At 40.6% G+C, this 25,063-nt stretch overlaps 1 protein-coding gene across 3 annotated transcripts in view; it reads left to right on the forward strand.

Moving 5' to 3' along the window:
• Positions 1 to 2,606: 2,606 nt before the first annotated feature.
• Positions 2,607 to 25,063, forward strand: part of NISCH (nischarin) — a 29,223-nt gene continuing 6,766 nt past the window's right edge. The window contains exons 1-15 of one of the 3 annotated variants that reach the window (XM_033071516.2): positions 2,607 to 2,799; positions 8,040 to 8,123; positions 8,822 to 9,004; positions 12,288 to 12,336; positions 13,928 to 14,091; positions 15,437 to 15,532; positions 17,138 to 17,233; positions 17,547 to 17,705; positions 18,918 to 18,986; positions 19,435 to 19,620; positions 19,823 to 19,951; positions 20,352 to 20,465; positions 21,302 to 21,410; positions 23,982 to 24,103; positions 24,969 to 25,024. In XM_033071516.2, the coding sequence (XP_032927407.1) occupies positions 2,710 to 2,799; positions 8,040 to 8,123; positions 8,822 to 9,004; positions 12,288 to 12,336; positions 13,928 to 14,091; positions 15,437 to 15,532; positions 17,138 to 17,233; positions 17,547 to 17,705; positions 18,918 to 18,986; positions 19,435 to 19,620; positions 19,823 to 19,951; positions 20,352 to 20,465; positions 21,302 to 21,410; positions 23,982 to 24,103; positions 24,969 to 25,024 (1,706 nt within the window). In that variant the 5' untranslated portion in view covers positions 2,607 to 2,709. Of the gene's footprint in view, positions 2,800 to 8,039; positions 8,124 to 8,821; positions 9,005 to 12,287; positions 12,337 to 13,927; positions 14,092 to 15,436; positions 15,533 to 17,137; positions 17,234 to 17,546; positions 17,706 to 18,917; positions 18,987 to 19,434; positions 19,621 to 19,822; positions 19,952 to 20,351; positions 20,466 to 21,301; positions 21,419 to 23,981; positions 24,104 to 24,968; positions 25,025 to 25,063 lie in introns of those variants that run through there. The other 2 variants (XM_042779703.1, XM_033071517.2) reach the window with 2 other exon arrangements.

Below are 25,063 nucleotides of genomic sequence, written 5' to 3' on the forward strand. Positions count from 1 at the left end.
GAAGGAGGCACAGGTGAGTGGCACCATGCCAGCCCCTGCCTCCCTGCCAGCTGCCTGGACACAAAGCTTCCAGCGTCCCCTGGCTCTCCTGAGTCGTTTGCTTACAAAAGAATTGGGAATTGGGGTTTTGTGGGGAAACCCAGAACTGTGCCATGCAAAGCACAGGGAGTGGGGGCTACTGCAGGGATGGGGTGTTCTGAGGGAAAACCACCCTCTGCTGCTGCTTCCTTTGCCTCCTGACATGAGCCCCATGGCAGAGTGTGGCTCTCTATAGCCTGAGGAGGACTGCCAGCACCAGTGCCCCTAATCTGGCATGGCTGGCTCGGTGACACAGGGGCTGCAGCTGCATCCTGACATGCTGTCCCACTTGTCAGTCACTCCAAGCTACCAAGACTCCTGGGAAGCTTTACTGAGATTTTTCCTCCAAAACTTCAGGTTTTAATTTCCAAGCAGCTGTAACCCACTGCAAAACTAGCAGAGGCATTCTTGAGGTCAAATATAAGGAAATAAAAGGCAGAAGCCCAACTAAGTTGCAATTTTATTTGAGATCAGGGATGTCTGCAAGGCTCCTTGGGCTGTGTCATGGCTCCAAACAGCAACAAAATGCTCCAGCATCCCCCTTCCCTGCCTTGGGTACCTGGCCCTGAGAGAGTCCAGACCCAGCAACAGCAAAATTCTTTCATTTGTTGCTTCCTAAACCCTACTGGGAACGTTCTAGCTGAGGAGGCCCCATTCTCCCCCTTCCCCAGGCACATTGCTCCTGTCCTTTCCTCTTCTCTGTGAGCCAGAGCAGGGCTGTGACACCAGGAGCCACTGCTGTGCCTGCAGGCAGGAGCTGCTTGAGGAGGAGATGGGCACTGATCAAACCTGACAGCCACATCAGGACTGCAAACTGTTATTTAATTAAGGAGATGGGACATTCAGAGGAAGCTTAATTAAAGTTGCTCTCCAAACCCACTTATTATCTCATGAAGAGGCTGAGCTCGGCAGCAGTTCCTGATGCTGGAACAGCATCAGAAAATCCCTGTTGGGCTGCCTGTGCTCTCTGTGTTGTCCTTGTACACATCATCCTTCAGCTACATCCTGAACAAGGGAAAACGTTTTTCAGTGATATAAAAGCAAAATGGGTTTTCCCAGTTCTGTTTGCAGAGGTGTGTTTGCTCATCCTGGTGGCATCTGCAAGACACCAGCATTGCCTCTGCAGCTCCACACATCCAGCCAGGGCATTCTCACTTCTGTTGTAATTCATGGCACCATATTGAACTAATTGCATCCTCTCTAAGGTAGCATAAGGAAGGGCAGACTGATGTTGCTTTCATTTTGCTGGAAGGTACTTTTTAACAAAATCTCCTTGACTTGACAGTCCAAAACATAATCCCTTTGTGTGTAATGTAGCACAGAGTACATTTCAAAGCCTTGATGGATGCTTGTATCCTTCTGCCAAAACATGATCTTTTTAGATAACCACTTAATTTAATACACTCAGATAACCCTAAAGAAACTCATTATATCCTCTGTCCTGCAATTTTCTGTTCCTGGGGTGAACACTTCTGTTACGAATTCCTGGCAAGATCCTGTGGTGTGCACAGACTTGAAACACTTCCCTGTGCTCAGTGGGACAGCGAAAGTAAAGTCCATACTGTCAGTAAATCACTCCAAACAACACCCTGAGTTCACTCTGGGCTCATTCCTGAGGTCTGGCCCGTCAGCCCAGCTCCTCAGCTCTGTTTTTGGGGTAGCATCAGGCAGTTCAGCCACAGAACCACTGTGGTGGCACCTCAGCCCAGCATGAGTATCCAATCCTCCAGCAGCCCTTGATGGCCACAGACGTGCACCAGCAGCTGGGGCAGTGTCACAGCCACAGTGCTGGGAGGGGGCCCAGCCCTCGGAGCTCTGCACTCCAGGGATTGCATCCCACTGGATTGCACTGGATTGGATTCATTGGATTGCATTGCATGGCCCTGTATTGCATTGGACTGCATTGGGTTACATTGGACTGGACTCTATTCCATTGGATTGCATTGCACTGGACTCTATTCCATTGGGTTCCATTGGATTGCATTGGACTGGACTCTATTCCATTGGATTCCATTGGATTGCGTTGGACTGGACTCTATTCCATTGGATTCTGTTGGATTCCATTGGATTCCATTGGATTGCATTGGACTGGACTCGATTCCATTGGATTCCATTGGATTCCATTGGATTGCATTGGACTGGACTCCATTCCATTGGATTGCATTGGACTGGACTCGATTCCATTGGATTCCATTGGATTCCATTGGATTGCATTGGACTGGACTCCATTCCATTGGATTGCATTGGACTGGACTCTATTCCATTGGATTCCATTGGATTCCACTGGATTGCTCCGCACCGCACTGCGCAACGCCCCCCGGGCACAGCGAGCGCGCATGCGCGTCCAGGAGACGTAAACCCCGCCCCCGCCGGCCATAGCCCCGCCCCAACACACTCAGGCCCCGCCCCTGCCGGGGGCCCCTCCCCGCCCGAGCCCCGCCCCCAGCCGAGCCCCGCCCCCCTGTGCCCATAAAGCGGCGCGGGCGGGGCGCGCCGCGCCCTCACGGGGTCGAGCCAAGATGGCGGCGGCGGCGGTGCGGAGCGGGCGGGCGGCGGGTGCGGGCGGCGGCGGCGGCCGCGGGGGAGCCGTGACGGCCTGAGCGGCTGCGCCCCGGCACTTCTCCCGGCGACATGGAGGCGGCGGCGGCGGGAGGCGAGGATGGCGAGGAGCCCCCGCGGGAAGCCCGAGTGCTGGGCTCCGAGCTGGTGGAGACGTACACGGTGCGGAGCGGGGAGGCCGTGCGGGATGGGAGCGGGTGAGGCCGGGCTCGGTGCCGGCCGCCTCCGGAGCTGTGCCGCGCTGAGGACGGAGCGAGATCTCGGCTTAATTTCCTCGGGGCTTCGGGGGAAGCCGCGTGTGAGCGGGGCTGAGCCGGAGAAGCGGCCCCGGGCTGGGCAGGGACAGGCGGGGGTCCGTGCGCAGGTGCCGTGTGCTCGGTTCTGGCCGTGCACATCTGGGGGATGTGCGTGTGGTTCTGGAACATTGCTCTCGAGTAAACACAGCTTTCAAAGCTGGGCTAAACAAAGCAGGAAATCTTTCCTTCGCGTGGAAGTATAATTAAAAAAAAAATCCTCTGATCTTATTTCCAGAGGAAATCAGATGGTTTAGGGTAGACAGTTTGTATCTTACCACACACACACACACACAAAAAAAAAAAAAAAGTTACAAGCGGTGTTTTCATTTGGGGAAGGAATGAAGCTTTTGATGTATAACTTGTTTTTAATCCGGGCGCATTCTACCAAGAGTTAATTGGTCTGTTTTTCAGAAATAAACTCATCCTAAAACAAGCCTCAGTGTAATTGCAGACAGAAAATGTCTCGAGCACACCACCATTTAGTTATATAACTAAAAAATGTTTTCTCCTTCTGCCTTGTTTTAGTGTGATTTCAAAGACCTTTTTTTGGTAAAATGCACATGGATGACATCTTCCTGCTGTGTGAAAGACGAGGGAGAGGGGAGCAGTGTTTTAGGCAGACAGTATTTGGAAAGTTTTGTGATGGATACAAGTAGTGCTTCATGCTCCTGCCTCTGTAAAGGTGTCCAGGGAAAACAGCAACAGGAGAGGGGATTCTGAGTTGTTAATAGCACAGAGCCTCACTCCTTCCCGGGTGATGACCCTTGAAACAAGTGGCAATAACTTTTAGGTGGTGAGTTGCCATATTTACAGGCAAAGAGTAGGAGGCATTCAGTGAAGGAGTTGGCTGCAAGCTTGAGTTGAAGTTTTGAGCAGTGCCTGAGCTCATTCTCTCAGTTGCATGATGTGTATTCTCAGAAATGGTAGCACTGCTTGAGGTGTTACTGGGGGTGTGCTGGGATGTGGCTCAGCCCTCAGCCAAGAGGCACAGTGAGACCTGTGGCTTGGGGACTGGAAACTTCCATGTCAGGTGTGAACCAAGACTCAGCAGTGCTGATATGGAGAATTTCTGTCAGTATTATGCAATACCTGTGAATCAGAAAATCAAGTGCATTCAGTTGACAAAATGTCAGTGTTATGTGCCCCCTTATCCCTCTGGAAGTTATGGAGGTGAAACAGGAGCTCCTTTGCTGCTTCAGCCTGCAAACAGTTGCTGTGGTAGGGCCACCCTTTGGCAATACCATTAATGTTCTGGATTGAGTTGAGTTCAGGTGTGTAACTGCAGGTAGTGTTCATCTGATCAGCTGATAGTTGAGGATGACATTTTTAAGCTGCTGTAGTTAAGCCCAAGGAAGCTTATTTTTTCAAGACCAGATTTCTTTCTTTAGTGGTTATGGAAATACCATGCTACTTTAATGCCATTTGTCTTGAGAGCTTTAAAAGTACAGTGTATGAAAGACAAGATTTACCAGTATTTGGTCCTACTTTGATTCTCTTGCTAAATTTTTGAAGGCATGTTGGCCCTAAGCTTGCCTGTGTGTAAACCTCCTGAAGCTGTTAGCTGGACTCCAAGGCTGCTGTCAGCTTTTATGAGACAGGCCCAAGCCTTTAGAAATGTGGGAATAGATCAAAAAGAAAGCAGAAGTTTTACAAAATTCATTATGGGGTGAAAAGTTTTTGAAAAAAGTAGAGTGTGTTTAATGTTCATAATTAGTGCTTACGGACATGACAAAGACCTGCACCAGGAGAGGGGCTGTTAAAAGGTGTAAAAGTCAAATTTGGTAAAGGTAAGAAAGGAAATACAGCAAACTGCATCTTCATCCATTGCTGTGTGGTCAGGTGGCAGTGATCCTATTTACATCCTTGTTTTTTATTTAAAAGAGTTTTTTTTTCTTGTGGCACATGAGCTTCCTGTTGCACTCTGTATTTCAGAGCTTGGTGTCAGTAGAAGGGGACTGCAGTGACATCCATTTGGCAGTTGTGGTATTAGATCCTGTAGAGTATATCAGTTCTGTGTGATGTTAAAGGTACTTCCAAAAACATGATTCTTGTTGGAGTTTTTATCATGAAAGGCAAGGTATGGGTAAATCCAGCAGGAAAAAATCCTGCACTGGTTGATGTGTTTTCTGTTGGGTTAGTAAGGTGTGAGCATTTCTGCAGGGTGTTTCTCCTGGGTGTGCTGGTCCAGCTGGTGCTGACTGAGCACTGGATTTGAGTAGAAGGCCTCAAGGCTTCATTTGTTTGGCCTAGAATTGGCTTCCTGCTTTTCCTGTCCTTTTAACATAAATACTAATTTTGATATTTAAGGAAAATACTGTTGCTTCCTTGAATGGGTGTAAACTGTCTGACTGCTTGATGAGGCAGGGAGGAGATGTGGCTGCATCACTGCTCTGGAATTTGGGACCTGCTGGCTCTAGTCACTCCTGTGTCCCAGGCTTCCTGTGGAGAGCTCTGTCATTTAAGTGTTGGGTTGTTTTTCTTTTTACAGTACTGAAACATGGGCAGTGGGATGAGACACACTGTATAAATGCAAGTTCTCCGTGTAAAGTGAGGTGGGCAGGTTTTTGTATTGTTGTTCATTTAATAACTGGTTTAAAAATGTTTAGTAGGTCTTTCACCCCTCAGTATTTAGGAAGATGAAGAGATGCTGTTTGATGTGGAAAGAACTTGTAGTGGCTTGCTAGAAAATAAAGAAAATATAAAGCACTGCAAATATACCAAACACTTTACAAAGTAGAACGTAAACAAAAAAACTGATTTATAGAAAGATGGACAAAATTTTTTATACAGAAGGATTTGTTAGAAACAAGTGGGGGAGGAAATCCTGTGAATGTAAAGGGTTTTGTGTTTTAGCTCAATAGAAATGCAGTTGGGTGGGGATTTCACACGGTGTATTTATTTATGTCTGCAAGAAAGTGCAGTGTGAGGATGTCATCATTTATCCCTGTATTCCTTTAGCTCTTGGTGTGACAAGCAGCCCTTGGAGAACCTTAGGCTGTCAGCCTTGTCTTAGTAGTGCACTCAAAATTTGTTGGTGATGAACTTAAGCTCCTAAACCAGTGAGATATCTAAGGGGATTTTTTTGCTTTAAAATTATTTGTTTCTATATTAAGACAAGTCTTAATATGCACATCAGCATATTGCATTTATATATTTACTCTTCAGGGTAATGTCAGCTTGTGGATTGATGTGAAATCAGTTGTTGTCTCTCCACACTGATGCTGCTTGGGGGGTGAGTGCCTACTGCCTGCTCTGGCTGCCTTCTAGATGGGAAGTGCTATGGCTTTTTAAAGACTCAAGAAATGATATCAGTGCATGCAAACACTCACTTTAACAGGTGCTTCCCAACCAGACTGGCCATTTCACTGAGAGCTATGCTTCTAGAGTGGTCAGTGCTTGCCATTTCAGCAAAAGGATGTTAAACCTTTGTTACAAATTTACTCTGTGTTTTACACAGAGAGGAGGGGTTTCCTTGCTTACCTGGTGAGTTGTCAGTTGGGATATGGGAAGTTACTGAGTTTCCAGTGTCTAATCTGAGGTTTCATGCCTTGTGTACTCCATGTAGATGTGCTGCTTGCTCTGCCATAGTTTAGCACAGTCAGCTTTTCAAAAGAACTTGTATTTTTATTATGACTTGTAAATGTAGTATTTCTTTACTTCAAAGTTTAGTTTCTTTGAGTTTCTCCTTGCTTTCCTCAGAGTTATGAGGTGCTTTTGAATGCTGGTGTTATTCCTGTTCTGGTTTGTCAGCAGTGCAGTGATTAATCCTAATCTACTGTTTCCCAACACAACCTGACAGGAAAGCAGGCGCAGGCCTTAATTGAGTCCATAATTCTGTGTGGGCATCCTTGTGTGCATTCAGTGCTCATCCCAGCACTGATGTGTCACCCACTGTGTGCACCACTCAGACATCTTGCTTTGCTTCTCTCTAAGGCTTGAGTTTTGTTCAGTGAGCCACTGTCAGATGCTTACAAAACTAAAACTGGCATCAGCTATAGTTCATCTTCTAAAATGCAGGTGGTATCCTGTTTAATGTTTGACATTGTGCTGCTCTGTGCTTGCAGCAAGTGAAAACTGTCTTTTATGTAACAGATTGAAAGTGTTGATGCTTTTTGTTTTCTCAAGTGGGTTTAGCAACTAGATGTGTATCATCCTCATAGCAGTGATGAGTCAGCTCTGGGTGATCTGTGGTAGTAAGCAAGTTCTCAACTGTATTAAATGCTTTCAGGATTTGATTACAAGTTGGTGTTTTCCCCAAAGAGTATAGTTGGATTGGATAATATAGTTTATTTAATTTGTTGTATTCAAGTAGCTGTGGAACTGGTTTTGCAGAGCCTGGTTTGTTTTCTGTTTGTGTTTTATCCTGCACCTTTAAAATGTCTTGGGATGGCTTGTTTCTGGCATATCTAAAGGTAGGCTGAGTTTCTTGCAAAACCAGTACTGTTTAATCCAGAAAGTCATCTAGAATGAAAATCTTTGTTTGGTACATGCATGGCTAAAAATACTTAGTTTTGTATTAGGAGATGTTGGGTTGCTTTAGGTGATTGTAGTGATGCTTTGGGCACAGTAACTCTGCAGGAAGATGTCTTGTGTGTTTTACCCTAAAAGGAATAAAACAACATCCACCCAACCCCAAAGCATTTGTTTGGTTTTCTCAAGGGTTAAGCTCCAGATTTCTGCTGAACTGAAGTGACAGCAGGGTGCTTGCCAAGTTCCTCTGCCCATTGTGGAACTTGGTAGATGGGAGAGGGGATGCTGCTGTCTCAGGCTTGTGGGTAGCTGTGAATACCAACTTCAGTTAGCAGAAACTTTCAGAAAAAGAAGTATCTTAGAGCCCTTGGTTATGAACCTTTGGGTTGCAATAATAAAAGCCATTGCTTTACACTGAGGCATCTTCATGTCCTTGTTGTGGAGCAGCCCCCTGAGTGAGATCAGGCATCCCACATCAGCAAAGTCACCTCAGAGCAGGGTTAGCATTTCCTTAGCTCTGATCCCTGCAGGATACAGACCCACCTCACAGTGCTCCATCAACCAGCAGGTCTCACACTCAGCTTCTGTTTAAGGCAAATGTTTTGCAGTGTCCTTACTTGAATTTTGTCCTTTCAGGTGTACATAATTCAGGTCAGTGTTGGCAATCATCAGTGGACAGTCAAACATCGTTACAGTGATTTCCATGACCTGCATGAAAAGGTAAGAATGTTAAAATTGTGACCTTGGTTTCTGACAAAACTGTGTACAGTTCTTGTAGCTCTGTTTTACAGAGTGGTTTACACATCCCATCTGAACTGCAGACTAGTCTTTATTTGAGAACATTATTGCTTGCCCCTGTTACATTCCCCTTTTGAACTGGGGAAGGTTGACCTGGACAATTTTAGCCTGGGGTAGAAACTGTGTCAGAGAGGAGAGTTCAGGCTGGAGTCGTTGAACCTTTTGCTAAGAAGGATGTTTATGATCAGCTGATTTGTGACCAAAGTCTCAAAGTCTCATCAGTCTCATGGATGATAAAAATGTTCTTAAAGTAGCATGGGATAGTTACCAGTGCTGATAAAAAACAAACAAAAATGAGGAAAAATCTACTTAATTTGAGAGTGTTGTGCTTTTCAGAAATGCACTGGTTATTTTGTTGTTTTATCATATTTGTTACATTTTACCCTGATACTTTGAGTGATTCTTTGAGCAAACACTGTTATTAAACTCTGATCATTCCATGACAAAATGTTCATTCTGAAAATACCTAATACTTTGAAGGCAGTAACTAAATTTACTGAAATAATTTTATTTTTGGATCTTCCCACCATTAGGCAGCATGTTGCTTAATGTGTTCCATTGCATCTTTTGTGCAAGTTCAGATGGTGTGTCAGGTATGAACTCTGGTCTTTGTATTTCAGCTTGTTTCAGAGAAGAAAATAGATAAAAATCTATTACCTCCAAAGAAGATCATTGGAAAAAATTCCAAAAGCCTTGTGGAGAAAAGACAAAAGGAACTGGAGATCTACCTGCAAACTCTGCTGCTCAAGTTCCCTGTTACTGCACCAAAAGTTTTGTCACACTTCTTACACTTTCATTTATATGTAAGTTATGTTTTTAGTGTCTGAATAAAGGCCTGAGTGTCCTTCCCCAGGTCTCTGACTTGGAGGGAATTCTGTGAAATCATTAATTTACTAAAATGGTTCTTTGTCAACATTTTGCACAATGTAATGAAACATTTTTAGGATTTTTGACACCACTTTTTATTGCAGTAGACACTGTGCTAGGAAGTAGTGTGGGCAGGGACTCTCAGAAGAGAAAATAAGTGCTGGCAGGAGAGTTGGAAGCTGTGAATAAATGTGAGGCTGAATTGGTTAGGCTGAAGTCAAAAGTGCTGGCTCTCAAATGAGCATTACATAATGGATCCATACCCCTACTTAGTGGCTAATGGTTGGAGCTGTGGTTCGCACTGAAACAGTTTCCAGTAGCCAAATGAAGAAAAATGATGCTTCTCTGTGGAAGCACAATGATGGAGTGGCCTTTGGAGAAATAGCTCCAGCAGACACAATGTTACCGTAAAGGATACTTGAAGCAAGAAGCAATTACTTGATTTCGTGTTCAGATTGCAATTATACACAATCTCTTGTGTATAACTAGGCTTTTTTTTTTTTTTTGCAATATTGGCATCATGTTGTAAGGGGGAGAATGAATTTCATAAAGAGAAAAAAGCACTGGAGAAGTGGATGGAGAGAAGGAGCAGTAACTGCTTTGGGGTGGGATGTTTTGAGGAGACCCTTCATGGTTTCATAGAAAAGCTTCAGAAATTAGTCACAAGTGATCCATTAGGTGTTAATTAAGTTTTAGCAACAAAGGAAAACCTGGTTTAGTTATGTTACATAAACATAATTATCCTGGTGAGACTTAAGGGTTTAGATAAAAACAGTAGAAGGTTTATTCCACAGTGCTGCTATTGCCTTGCAGTCTTGAGAGAGAAGCCCAGGTTTGTAACTGTGAAGCCCTCTGAAATGGATTTGGGGTTTTTAATTTATTTAAAATGTCTGACATGTAGGGAGAATTCTGTTCTCCAGTGATCACCAGCAAATTGCATAATTTTTGTATTTTGTAAATGACATCTGTTTCATTAAAGGTTGTGTTGTAACTTCCACATAGTTTTTATGCAGAAGTTCTTCCTAGCAAATGACTTATTTCTCAGATAACATATTTTTTTCCTTCTTGTAGTGTAATCTTTTTTTGCTTTTCCAAAGAACTAGCATTATTTGGATATGAGTGCTTCCCTATTTCTAAACTGCTCTTGGATATTAAGAGCTAAGATGTTGCTTAATCTGCATTTCTTTGCTTTAGGGGGATCTGACTTAGTTGTAAACTAAGTTGTTTACAACAACTAAAAGTTGTTTTTTGCTTGGAACTTAAGAATACTTTTAAATATTTGCCAAAAAAGTGTTAATTATTCAGGAGAAAAGCTAAATATTTGCCACAGTAATTCTACTGGAAAAAATGACCTTTCTGTAGAACTTTGATCTTTTAAAATACCTTCATTACCAGCTAACCCATGTACATTCTGGAGCCATTATAATCCCTGATATTGCCTCATTAATTTATGTAGGAAGGCTACAATATTTTTGTCTATTTTTTTTTGTAGTATTTTCAATGAGGATTATGTAATTTTATTTCCCAGGTAAATAGAACTAAATGGAGTAGAAATGCCAGCCATAGATACATTAAATTCACTTTGAAGCTTTTAGTTGTTCTTGGGTGCAGCCTAGCACAGAGAAACAGTTGCATGTGACAACAATCTAGAACTTTATTGTTTCTTTGTCATTGTAAAGGATTTCTTCAGTGTGGTGTGTATTTTGTTGCAGTGTCTTTGTCATCTTGGAAGATTGAATTTAATTTACGTATAGGAGGTTTTGCAGGAGAGGCATTGAGTATCCCCAAAGTTCTGTTCAGAGACACCTGCAGACAGAGGACCTCTGTGGGTGTGATGCATTTAAGTAGTTACAGCTCAGACAGAAGTCTCTTGTACGTCTGACAGAGGAATAGAGTTCCTTTTTTTTATCCTGCTAGTCACTGAACAGTCTAAGTCATAATCTTGTTCCAATTATAAATGTAGAAAAAAAATTTTGGCACTGTGTCCCAGATGACAAAAGAGATACAGAGTGGAATATTCAATTAAGTCTGTGCTTGCCAGATGAGTGTAATTGGCTTATTCAAATGTGAATCAGAATTGTTTAATTTTGTTTGGAATACAGCTTTGAGCTTGTTGTTCTCAAAACTATGGTGTGGGGCTTTGTTCATCCTCAGTGAATGGGGTTTCAGTTGCACTCAGAATGGGATGTTCTAAAATCCTTGCCTCATCAAATGAGCTGAGCTGTCTGCTGCAGATGTGCCGTGGATGTATTCCCTTGTTGTGAATCATGAGGTATTTGTCAGCAAAGTCAACTCATGAAATATTCATGTGGTGGTGATCCATAATATCTGTTTATACTTTGCAGCTACCTTAAAATTAGATGTTTGTCTAGGGGGAGCTTCTCCCTCACAAAAAGTTTTACTTTGTTCTTTTTGTGGGTATTTGAAAGGGAGCTGTTGGAAATGCTCAAAACTATTTCTGGACTTGCACAGAGCATTTGGTTTTTTGTGGAGAGAAGTGTGCCCAGGTGGGAAGTACTCATACAGATCTTTGTGCACCTGCAGATTTAGAAAGTACAAATGCCTGCACTGAGAGTTTTCAACCTTTCATCCTGTGGCTGGCAGTGCCAGGAATGGAGGTTGGGCACCTGGGTGGGTCCAGGAGGGGAAAGAGGGATCATGAGAAAAGTGGGGGGTTGGCATTACTTTACAGCAGGCATAGGGGAGTTGAAGTCCAGAAGATTACTTTTTATATTTCTTTTTTTTCTGTAGACCTGTTAATCTAAAGCTTTCTCTGTGTTAGTGATATTCTGAGAAAATGTTGAGGGCTTGAAGCATTAGAATAGTCTTAATGTTAAAATTTGAAGAACACTACACTTGTAATATTTTCTTCAAAACAGTTATCTTCCAAGTTGAGCTAATGATGGCTAGTAGTAACTTGCTCTGGTTGTTGGTGCCCTTTTCTAATGTGTGCAGGATGGGATTATTTAAATATAGTTCATCTGTCTTTTATCTTGGAAGTGAAGATTATGTGAAATAAAATAATTTCAAGTAATTTTTATGAAGCATTTTTAAATTACAAAGAAATCTGTAAAATAGCCACCCCTCATTTCAGTTAAAAAAATTAATCCTCTACCACAGCAAAAAAAAAAAAAGGATACTTCACTAAAGGTACAGATTAACAAATTGGACCCATAAGTATATAAATAACACTTGATTGCAATGGTTTATTGTTTGCAGGAGATCAATGGGATCACTGCTGCATTGGCTGAAGAGCTCTTTCACAAAGGTAAGAAACTTGCAGGTATTAATCCAGGAGTGTTTTTCTCTGTGTTCATGCATTCACATACCTTTGGTATTTACCTGCAGACAGTGAGGGAGCTGATCTTCCATATCCAACTCTGATACTTTTTCTCCCCCTTCTTTTTGTCTTTTTCTTGCTGCTTGCACTTTAATTCAAGCTGCATTTTGTGAGGAACTACAACAGTCTTGCAGCCACTGTTGAAAAAAAGAAATTGGTGAATTTATGTTTTGAAAAGGGCCTCCTAGTCCATGTCCTTGAGGGATAGGGTGTGGCACTGGTGATCAGGAACTTTTGCTGAGATCTCTGTCTCAATGTTTTAGTGTAACCTGTAAGGAAGCTTGATCTGTGTCAGTGAGTCCTGATAGTCTGTATATTAAATGCAAGAGATGACTTTACATCTCTAAATATTATTCTTCCAGAATTCGGGAAACAGGAGACCTTCTGGTCAGTTAATTTAAGGGTGTGCTTTTCTGAGGCTGGCAGATGAAAATTAAATGCTCTTACTCTAACTACAACAGCTCCAGCTGCTCCATTAACAGCAGGAGGCATGTGAAAGGTTTAATCCCTGCTATTTTTGTTTTGAAGGACATGCAAGATGCTGCTGTATAATTCCAGTTGGCTGAGGCATGATAGGTGAAGCATGTTTGAGCAATGCCATTTCAGATTCTTCTGGCAGAAAGTTTCCTTTAGGTGAAGCCACCTCAGAGAGTCCATTCAGTGAATTTTGGAATATCTTAAGGAAGGTTGTGAAGAAATCTTTGCTGACTTTCTACAATCTCACTGATACAAGAATTGTTGATGTGTCACTGACTGCTCTGTATTAGTGTAACCTTCCAGTAAAGTATGTGCAGCTGGACTCTTGGACTTGCTCCCACTGAAGCTGAAGGGAATTTTACTCCTCAGAGCATTTCTGAGAACTCTTCTTATCACAAAATCTGATGATTTCTTGTCCATGAAGTCAAACTGGTTCCCTAAAAGGAAAACAGATATTCATTCCATGTGTGTGTTCCAGCTGCTGTAGCCTACATTGAACTTATGGTGCCTTCAGAGAGGCTTTTATATGCTGCTTCCTGCTGTTCCTACTGTTAAATTGGATTGTAAAGTTATAATTAGATAAGGCATTTTCTGTTCTGGGTGTTTGCTTTGGTACTAGCATGCAGAAAATCCCCATAATTTCAAAAAAACCACATTTACTACAATTCTGCAAAATAGCAAGAGATCTAAGGTCTGTATTTTAGATAGCAGGTGTTGTGCTTTCTGAATAGAAAAAAACTTAACTGCTAGAAACTTAGAGATATCTCAGAAAAAGTTTCATAACTCTATAAAGGAACTTTGATTCCAGTCCTGTTGAGACTGAGGGAAATTTCCCATTAGTTACATTAGGAACTTTAGGCCTGCATGATGAGTGCCCACTTGAATACATGAATTATTTTGGCATTAAAAAAACTATTTTGCTACCTCAATTTTCATCTTAGAGTATAAATGACAAATGTGTATGATTACATTTTCCATGTACCATTTATTCCTGTGTAACCCTTCCAGCACTGTGTTTGATGTAAACCATTCTGTTTTTCAGGAGAGCAGCTCTTAATGGCTGGAGAAGTGTTCACCATCAGGCCCTTGCAGTTGTATGCTGTCACTCAGCAGCTGCTGCAGGGCAAACCTACCTGTGCTAATGGAGATGCCAAAACAGATCTAGGGCATATTCTGGATTTCACTTGTAGGCTCAAGTATCTAAAGGTGAGCTCAGTGTTAAAGAGGTGTTTATGCTGCCAACCTTCTAGCCAAGGTGTTTGCTGTGTGATGTGATCTTTTCAGCAGTGCCCTCTGTATAGATACAACCACAAAATATTGCTGGGTGCCAGAAGAGATGGGTGAAGAAATAAATATTGACTTCTTCAACCTTGCTTTCTTCTCAGGCATTATGGGTAGGCCAGTGTATATGAATATATGTGTATATGTGCATGTATATAAACCTTGCCCCCCCTTCTCAATGTCTGACTGCATCTGAAAGTTAGAAATAAAGCCCTAAAAAGTGCCTCCATTTCATAGATAGTCCTGAATTTCTAGCTAAAATGGCACTTCAGAATAAAAGTAAAATGGCCTCAGAACAGATAGTTTTTTGTCAGGAGACAATTTGTCTTTTTTTTCTACCAAATAAGTGAATTAGGCTTTCCCTGAGTAATTTTTTTAACTCTGCTTGCTATGACTCAAAAACTCATTTTAGCCCCTTTATTGCCTGAGGAGCTGCCTTTTAACTGTGTCGTGTGTTCAAAGCTGAAATCAAATGGTGGATCAGGGGAAGCAAAACTACAGCTATACTGGTGCTCCTGGGGCTCCTCAGCTGTCTGTGTCATCCTCTGTCTGTATAGAATCTTCACAAGGGAGGATTTTCTGGCTGGAGAACAGCTTATTGTTTCGAAAAATTGCCATCTGCAGAATTTCTAGCCCTTCTGAATGTTTGAGTGGGCACATTCAGAGCTTGTAAGATACATAAAGCCAGAGAAAATCCTTAGAGTTTTCTCTCAAAATTCCATTCACAGCAAACATAAATGAAACCACCTGCTTTTCATGCTGCTGACATGCTCTGAGGCCAGAATCCTATGGCCATATTGAAATACCAGATGCATTTTTATTGCTGTGTATCAGTGTAATGCTTCTTTTCTTCAAAACCATCTTGCCAGTGCCTTGAATTCCATCCCTTCTAGGGAATTAAAGAGTGCTGACTTGGAGGGTTCACAGGTTTCAAGGAAGTTGTTTTCAGTGAATGTAACTCTGATTTTCAGCTGAAAGTGAAGACTTGGTCAACCTTGCTTGTGATATTGCTTTTTGTATGCCCCATGTGCTACAGAATGCAAGCACAAGGTGGCACTTCAAGTTCAGTGCACTTAGCTGGAGCAACTAGTATTTGTTTTCCTGAAGAGTTAACCTGCAAGTGTTGTGAATCATTCCGTATTTGAAAAGTGGGTTGGAGCTTTGGCTGTCTTTCCAAGCCACTGCCTTGGGCCATTGCCTGTGTAAGACTGGAATGTGAACAAGTTGGATTGTGTACACTAACTCAGTTCTTTGATGTCTTAAATACCAGGTCACTGGAACAGGGGGACCTTTTGGAACCAGTAACATTCAGGAGCATCTCTTGCCTTTTGATTTGTCTATTTTCAAATCGCTTCATCAAATAGAGGTAGGGTTGTGAGAAACTGCTCATGAATTTATAGATGCTCTGCAAATGCCAGGCCTGCTGCATATATCTCAGAATTGGTGATTCTCTGCTTTGATTTGCTGCTGGAGTTGGGGAATGCAGAGTTTAGGAGGACTGTTTCATTTGTGAAACAGTGTTTTTTTCACAAGTTTTATAAATAAGGACGCAGCATTTAAATTGGAAGAGCTTGCACTGTGTATGTTTCAAAAAAAAATTTCCAGTATTCACACAAAACCTGAGTTAAGCCTTTCCACTGCCTTAAAGAGCTAGCAAGTGGTTCTAGTAGGATCCCTTATTACAAAGTGCTTTTTGTTTGGAAAAAAAATAGTATGTTGAATATTTGTGGAAATATCCTGATATTAAATTTGTTTGTGAGACTGCACTTTTGAGTGTAGTACTGCTTGCTTGATAATTTGCAGATTTTTTTTTTTATTGCTCTGCTTGCAATGTGAATACCAGGGTTTCTAGCAGCTTTCAATGGGTATTTTTTGAAATGCTTTCTTGACCACTTCAGGTCTTTCTAGAGAGAGAGAATATATCTGATCTTGTCACACAGTCTGTACTCCGTGCACTTTTGGTGGATGCTGTGCTTTTTCTAGTACATGAATGCTATTGTCTCATTGATATGAGACAGTTGTTGGTTGAGAATTGAAGTGTATTTCTGAATTCAGTGATTTATTGTCATTCTTATGTGGGAAGAAAACTACAGTGGGCTGTACAGAGAGAGTCTAACACAGCAGAGAGGATATTGCAGAGTTGTATCCATTTTCCCCTTTTCTGTGAGCATGAATGTGGGGGAAAAAGATTTTAGATCTCAAAATCTTTTGGAATTGTTAATGAAAAGCTTTGGATTGCTGGCACTCGATGAACACTTTCATCCCAAAGTAAACACTGTCCAAGAATTAACAGTGGTAATCTGGGAAGAATTTTTTCAAGAATTGGAGGAACTCTGTCATTTCAGTGTGGTTTCCCTGATGCAAATGTGCCAGCTCTCATGGTTGCGCAGTCTGTGACTGTCCACAGAGAAGGGCATGGACAAACCTGTAGCAGGTTTTCAGTAATGTTTCAAATTGAGCTACAGAAAAAGAGACTTTGTAATCTTAAACTTAGTCTGTGTAATTAACTGACTACAGGGTTAAATTGTTAGATTAGTCTCCTCACTTTTTAGGCTTTTTTTTTTTTTCTTATGATAAAAATGGCATCTGTCCATATCATACCCAAATTAATGTGTCTGCAGGTACATTCATAACTTGAGTTACCTCTCTTTTTGGTAACAGTAAAATGCTGTGACCTGTTAAATCACCTGGGCAGTTCAACTTGAATATATAGGACAGGTGGAAAGTCAATGGAGAAGCTTTAAATATGTATTTGAATTTCACTTTTCTGTACTTTATTCTCTAATGTCTTGCTTTAGCTTTGCCAAATGTTAATATTTCTGACCTGAGAATCTCAGGAGATTTTAAGGGAGTGTTGTAACTACTTTGCAGATTGCTGTAGAATCTGCTGTTGAAGCTTTTAGCTGCCTCTTTTGTGTCTCATTTGTTTGTCCTAACATTTCTGACTTTGTAATGTGATTTTTTGAAATAGATCAGTCATTGTGGAGGAAAGCTTATCAAAGGGCTGACTTCATCCAAACATACTCTGGCCACGCTGAGTGTTCGATTTTCAGCAACATCAATGAAGGTAAGAGCAAGTTCCTGCTTCTGGTGGGTGTTCAAAGCACATGCAAAGCCAACATGCACAGTGGGGAAATATCCATTTGGAGTCCATGGAGTTTTCTGTACTGCCTAGGGCAGGTTCTGTTTTTAAAACCATGGAACTCTAAGGGTTTTCTAACCTTACAGAATCTCAAGTTTCAGTGAAGGAAGTGTTTGGATGTGTCCCTTCACAGGAGCACTTCTGATGCTTGCTTACATGAGATTGTTGGGATAGTTTCCAAAACCATTAGCTTTCCCTGAAGATGTAAGGCAAATATTGGTGTCCTTCTCTTAAACAGGAAATCCTGGTGCCTGAGGCCTCTGAGTTTGATCAATGGGAGCCAGAGGATGCACTGGACAATTCAAATTGTCCAGTGACAGCAATTATCCCAACCTGGAGAACTTTAACAACCTTGGATATGAGTCATAATAGCATCTCTGAAATTGATGACTCAGTGGTAAGAAATATTTTTAATTGGTGGAAAAAATATTATTTATTTATTAATAAATAAATTAAAATATTATTTATTATAATAATTATTAATATTATTTCCCAAAAATGCACAGCAAGGATTTTGCATTTGCTCTATTGCTTTTTCTGGGGAATTTTCAGTTGCACTTTGTTGGTTATCTACCCAAATTAATGCTTAGGAGATTTATTCTATAAGAACTTCATTTCCTTTGTTGAAGGAGAATAGTTTTGTCATTTTGTTTTCTGTAGGCAACGTTTCCATGAATTCTCACTTTTTGAAGCATGCTTTTATTGTTTGCCTTGGCTGCAGGAGCCAATTAGAATTTTTTTTAAAGAAAAAACACCTCATGGCTGAACTTTGGAGTTGTTATCAAGGCTGAAGCTTCCTCCATATTTAAATACCTATGCCTTGCTGGCAGCTTTCTTGACATCCAAACAATATGAAGTGCATGAAAACAAAACTTGAAGTATTTTGTCAGTACTTTAGAATTTTGTTTTGTAAATCAGATATTAAGAAAAAAATTAACATTCATCACAAGAACATGGTAAAATAGGAACAGAGCTTTTTACTTGAGCTACTTTTGTGGAGCAGGAAATAGTTACATGTGTAGCTCAAACAGACATCATAGACTTGGAGCATCTTGTTCATGATTTTTTGTGATGGATGCTTCAGGACTGTGTGCAGGTCTTAATTAAGGCAAATCAATACTGAGATTGCAACCAAAATAAAGCAGTGGCAAAACACTGATGTCAGAATTCAGCACCAGGTTCGAGGTTTGAGACCTCCAAAAGTAAAAGGATTTCTGAGTTAAAGTGTATTTTTTACAAGTTTGTGTGACCTTGTAGCTCTTGGCTGGTATAATCAGTAATCAACTTATTGTGAGTTTTGGTACTGCTGTCTTTATCCAGGTTTGTGTGTAGCATAAATCCCCTGGTTTATCTGTTTGGTAAGACCAAAGCAGCATTAGTGAGTTTGATCTATTGTTAGTGGGGATAAACTAGGATAAATAATTTGTCTTCAGTAGGAAACCAAGTTTCAGATTAAAACTTACCTGTGCCTCTCAGAGCAACCTGGTTTTCTTAAGAGCAGGAGTCAGCTCTTTTTTGCACCAAGTCAGAAAACAGAATATTTTCTTAATGCCAAAAACTGGGAAGAGAGACTGCATTAGATAACAGTGTGTATTTTTTTTCCTTCTAGAAATTAATTCCCAAGATTGAGTTCTTGGATTTGAGTCACAATGGGGTGTCTCTGGTAGAAAATTTACAGGTGAGTGATGCATCTGAAGGTGATTGTTTTTAACCTAACTGCCTGAGACTTTAGAACACAGATTTTCATGCTTCAGAATTTGGTTGCTCATCTTCATGGAGAATAGTTTAAGCCCAAGTATCTTCTTTTTTGTAACATCAAATACTTTTTTAAAGGTGCATTGCTTAACTGCTCCTGGATATTTTAATTTCTTTGCCAATATTGACATACAACATTTAGTTCTTAACTAAATTCATTCACTGCCAGTTGTATGTGTGGGTTAGTAAAAATGCAGTGGAGGAAATTCTATTTCTACAAGCTTTAACCTTTGTAATGAATAGTTTTATGTCATGTCTTTCCTACTATGTAGTGAAAATTAACTGTTGCACAATAAAATGAGCCAGGCCTAAGATAGCATCTTTGTTCAGTTTTAATTGGTGTGTGACATGAATTTTCTGTGCTGTTTTAGCATCTGTACAACCTCGTTCACCTGGACTTATCCTACAATAAACTTACATCGCTAGAAGGTGTCCACACAAAACTGGGAAACATCAAAACTCTGAATTTAGCAGGAAATCAGCTGGAAAGGCTGTGTGGTCTTAACAAACTGTACTCATTAGTCAACTTGGATCTGAGCAACAACAAAATAGAACAGGTAACTGTTGACTTTTGGTGTCAGAATGTGTGTTAGATCACAAGCCATTTCTTTTAATAGATCAAACTGCAAATAAATAAAAGTGGCTGTAGTGATTTTTCCTGGTTGTTGTATGTATGTAATCTATGCAAGAAATGCTCAGTCTGCGTGCTCATTTTCATTTTGCCAGTCTGAATTCATGCTTTTATTCAAATACTTTCAGATTGATGAAGTAAAAAACATTGGCAACCTGCCATGCTTAGAAAAGGTGATGTTATCCAGCAACCCCCTGAGCATCATCCCCGATTACCGGACCAAAGTACTCGCTCAGTTTGGAGACAGAGCCTCAGAGGTGAGCCCCAGTGCTGCTCTTCCAATCCTCTTTTCAGCCTGCTGAGGCAAGTGGTGCAACTGCTCTAAAAACCTCAGGAGTTTTTGGTGTGTATTGGAGAAAAGTGTTTAGAGAATGAAACCTTCATGTTACTCAGCTGTGCTCCTGGATCTAAATGGCATTTTACCCTGCCCCCATTGGTAACAGGCTGGTAATACTGAATACACTGTTGTGCTGAAACTGTGTTCAACTTACCAAAATTGATGGGAGCTCAAGGTCTGATGTGATACTTGTTTCTGTGTAATGGTTACCAAGATGCATATGATTTGCATTGAACTGTGGTAATTCTTGATCCATTAATAAAAAAATGCAGAATGCCTAGTGTTCAATACTTTTAAATGTTTTACTTTTTTCTTTTTAGGTTTGTTTGGATAACATTGTTACCACAGAAAAGGAACTAGACACAGTGGAAGTGCTAAAAGCTATTCAGAAAGCAAAGGAGGTGAAATACAAACTCAGCAACTCTGATAAAAAGGTGAGTCTGGTGCTGTAAGAGAAGCAGAATGTGCAGCACACAAAAGCTTACAAAAATTATTTCTACAAGTTAGATGTAAGCAGAATGCACTAAGTTTTAGCATTAAAATATTTATGCTTTGTGTTATATGTGGTATGAGCTTTTAATGTTGCCTCTTTTTCCTATTTAGTTTTCAATGCAGTTTTGATAGTTACTTTTACTATTTTACTTTAAGTTTTTTGGGCTGGCTTGGGAGAGAGGAAGTGGGAGAAAAAAATAAAATGACTTAATGGTGTACACAGTGAATTCACAGTCGACCTTAACAGCCATATTTTGTATTTTGTAGAAGTATTGCAGAGCTGTGATTTTACTGCTTGCATTGCAGAGTACTGAAATTGCTTCCCCAAACTTTCTTCCTGTTGGTATTCAGCAGTGGGAGAGAACCAGAAATCTGAATTCTCCTTGCCTTCCCTTGTACCTGGCTGTGTGCTGTGTAGTTGGTTATTCTTGGTTTGGAAATGAACTTAGGGGCAGAAGAGGTTCTGTCCCTACAATGCAGAAATTCTGTTTTCATTCTTTTGTTTTGTGAAATGCAGTGATTAGTCAGTGATCAGAATGACTTCTCTAAAAGAATTCTTAGTGGAATTCCACCTAGTGTGAAACTTAGAGGAGGTAACCACCCCCACTGCCCCCCCACAAAAAAAAAAAAAAAAAAAAAAGGAAAAAAGAAAAAAGCTGGCACTAACTTTCCTTTTACTAAAATTGAGAAAACTTGTGTAGACTTATTTTAGTTCAGGATCTCATGTGTCCTGTGTATTTAGGGTTTTTCTTTAATTGCTGCATACTTTCTTTATTAGATCAGTGAGGACTCCAGGCTCACTGCTGCCAGCTCCAAATCAAACTGTTCTTCTCTTACTGTTCGTCCTTCCTCTCCCTCTCTGCCTCGTCCTGTCAGCTCCAGCCAAGGTAATCATGTATGTATCGTGCTGCTGGGCTGAGCCTCTTGGTTCTGCTTTTCTAAGCTGCATTGATATACATGAATATATGTGCATGGATTTAGGGCTTTAAAAACAAACAAAAAGACCTGGTAGAATTGGCTTTGAAAGTGAAAGCTGTATGGAATGTGACTCAGCAGAATTACCTGTAATTCCCAGCAGTGGTAAATACCTGGAGTGAGAGTTTGGGTACAGGACTTTTTACTGCATCATCCTACAGAGGACCAGATGCCATTTCCAGATTTAGAGTCATGCCTTAATGCAAAGTTGTGACATACAGAGACATATTTTAAAATTGCTTCTCTACCCATTCTTGGTCTGCAAAATGTGAGCTCAAGCAGCATATGTTCCATTAGTGCTTTTTGCAAGAGATGCATTTCTGTTACACCAGGGGGAGGATAGAGAAAGCAGATGAGGAAAAGACACCTGTGGGATTAGTGTTCTGGCTGAGCTGGTGATTTCAGCACATCTGTTGTGCTCTACAGTACCTGCTGAGTTCACCTCAAGCTTTTTACTGTGTGTTTCAAATGAGTATGCCTGTTACATTAGGAACTTAGAAGAATGACTTCACTTTCCTCTTTAGCCCATAGGACTGACTTATGTGAATATTCACTTGTGACTTTGAAAAAGAGATAAAAATACTGTCTGGTTTTGGCTTTTGTCTGATTGAAAAGTGCAGTAGTATATGCATAGTGGGAGAAGACTTCATACCCATTTAAAAGAGCAAGGATTATCTTCTGAATTTCTTGGGGTGGCACAGCTTCCTCCTATCATTAATCACTGGATTGGTGGATAAGTGAGAGAAGCATCCCTGAGGTGCTTGGTCTTTTAATTCCATTGCTATGACTTCTGCAGAATCAGCAGAGGTTTCTGAGTTCACTCTAGAAGAATTAAACTCTTCTGACAACATTTGCTTAAGGGGCAGACACCTTGATACAGATTTAGCTGCTATTTATGTACTTTGCCCTTGTAGCCCTTCTAGATAGATTTTCATCTGCAGAAAAAATGCCGGTTTTTCCAAAATCAAGTCAATGCTTGCTTTAAAGTATTAAATACTTGACAAACTGTCTCAGTCATGTAACAACAACCTGCAGTTGTATACAGGACTTACTCTAAAAATGCATGTCAGCAACCCCTGGGACTGTTTCAATTATTTCCCAGTAGATTTTTTCTACTATGGTAAATGTTTAAGAGCAAAGGAATCTTGGGAGAAAAGAAAATTTACATCTTTCTAAAGGACTTAGGAGTTCTATAGAGTGGTATAAGATTCAAGGTTTATTTACTGTAGTCCTTTTCCATAAGATTTCTTCAGTAGAATTTTGGGAAAGGCTTTTATAAATAAAGGGAAAGTGAGGACTGTGCAGGCTGTTTCTCAGCTTCAACAATAAAAATTGATTATTTGCTACATATCTAACTATTAAGGGTTGTTTTCAAAATGCCAGTTTTGAGAAAACTTATTTAAAAAATGGAATTATGTTAAGCAGTTAATTTCACTGTTAGACCTTAAGTCATGAATAATGGAATTAATTTCCTGATATGCTATTTCTATGAATTGTTTTCTCTGCATTTTCTAGACACCATCTGTTTCCGTAGCATATTATTCATACTAAATGTCATTGGGAAATGGCTTATGGAAAAAGATTAAATATCTATGTAGGAAACAGAAAATCAAAAATAATGCTGTCATGTTCTGGTTTTCCTGTCAAATTGAGTTTCCTTCTTGCTAACACAGTATTTTGTTCAAGCAATAAATACCTTTTGTGTTTCCTCTGACCATGAGATGTCTTGGTGCACTCTGCTGAACTTTACCATCACTCCAGAAAGATACATACAGGATATTTTATGCTCAAGCCAGAAACATGTCCACACTGTAATTTTGTTGATTATTTGCATATTTAAATACTTGAGCTGTCAGGCTCAGTGGCAATACTGCAGATTGGTTTGCTGTGTTGTGTCAGTTCCATGCTGTGAATATCAAACTGGGAAAAAGTCAAATGTCCCTGAGGATGTTGCCTTGTATTCACTCATGATAAGTTTTTACTGATGGTTCAGCTTTGAACCCTTGAAAAAGGTTCCAAACAAGGTGAGGTAATACCTGAAGTGGCATTTGAGAGACCAGAGCTTCTCAGTCTGTTTGAAGGCTGTACAGACATTACAGATACTGCTCACTTCAAGCTTGCAGAAATCTGGGAGTGTGCTACAAAATTCATGAAGAATGCTCTGCCAGCCTAGCAACTGACTAGTTCTGTTAAAGCTGAATTATGTGAAGGTTTCTTAGACCAGAATTTGAGATTCAAATTGATTGTTAGTTTGAGAAAGAAGCTGTAGCAGTCTTAAATGCAACTTTCAGTAGCCACTTTAATTAAACTAAAATTCTGCTTGGTTTTTGGCCTGGCTATTGTATGAAGATATCCTTTAGTTTTAATGATTTATGATTAGAGCTTGATTATACAGTTTTAACTCCACTTGATTGGCAGATAGTATTAGATATTTATTTTTGTTTTACTTCAGTAATTTAAAGAGCTGTTTGTATTTGTTCTAGAAATAATTTGTGAAGAAACAGTCCTAGCCAGCAGTTTTTTGCAATCCAGTGGTTTGACTCCTACAGACCATACAGTTCCCCAGAGATGCTTTGAAATACCAGACTCCAGATGTAAAATTCAGGTAATTTCCACACTTCTGTTTATATTATAGTATTTTAAAAAGCTTTTTCAGGCTTATTTCTGATGTTAAACTTAGATTATCGTAGTAATCCATAGCAAACGTTTTTTTGGTATGCAGAGCTATTTTAATGGAAAAGGAGGCAGCCCCAGTTTTGATTCAAAGAGGTTCAGTCCAGCTTATGAATGAAATGCAGAATCCAAGTTTTACCAGAGTTGCAGAGAAATGTTACCACTGTGGTTTTGAGATGTTTACCCAGTACTAGTTTAACATCATTTAATAGCCATTTAAATGCTGAGTGTAAGAACTGTGTCTTATCATACTACAGTATCAGTTTTTGAAAGTCAATTCTCTTCCTGGTAGAGTAGAAGAACCTTCTCCCTGCCAATAGGCAGTAGCCTTAATTTGTCTTCTTCAATATCCTCCTCTCTGATAATTTCTGGTTTGTGATCTCATTTGTGATATTGGAAGCACTCTTCATATGCATGGCTTCAAGGAGTGAGACAGCAAGGCTTGGGGCTGTCTCTTCCTTTGCCACCAGTGTAGTTGGTCTTTGTCAGGCCTTTTACCATTTTGCTTCATGTTACACTGATTCAGTAAAAGTTTGTAGAGTGCTGAAATACCTGGGTCCCAGGTTGGTTCTGTTCTCAGGTCAGCAGCAGAGTTCATTCTTCTTCTGCCTTAGCTGAATGCCCAACCTAAAGCAAACAGTATTTGTGGGCCCTCAAAGAATGCCTGCTGAGCTGCCTGTGAGTACAGCAGGACTTGGCCAGCTTTTAAAAGCATGAGCCAGCATTAACTTTGCTTCTCCTGTGTTCTGAACTCTTAAGTAGTTTACAACTTCCTGATGTTATTTTCTCCTCCTTAGGCACCTGCCTCTTTATTGGCTTCATGCAAAGAGTATGGTGGTGGTCATCATGTGTGGTGAGCTACATAAATAAATTCCTGTTTAAAACCTTGTTA

This window comes from Catharus ustulatus, chromosome 13 (assembly GCF_009819885.2).
Source record: "Catharus ustulatus isolate bCatUst1 chromosome 13, bCatUst1.pri.v2, whole genome shotgun sequence".
Taxonomy (NCBI): domain Eukaryota; kingdom Metazoa; phylum Chordata; class Aves; order Passeriformes; family Turdidae; genus Catharus; species Catharus ustulatus.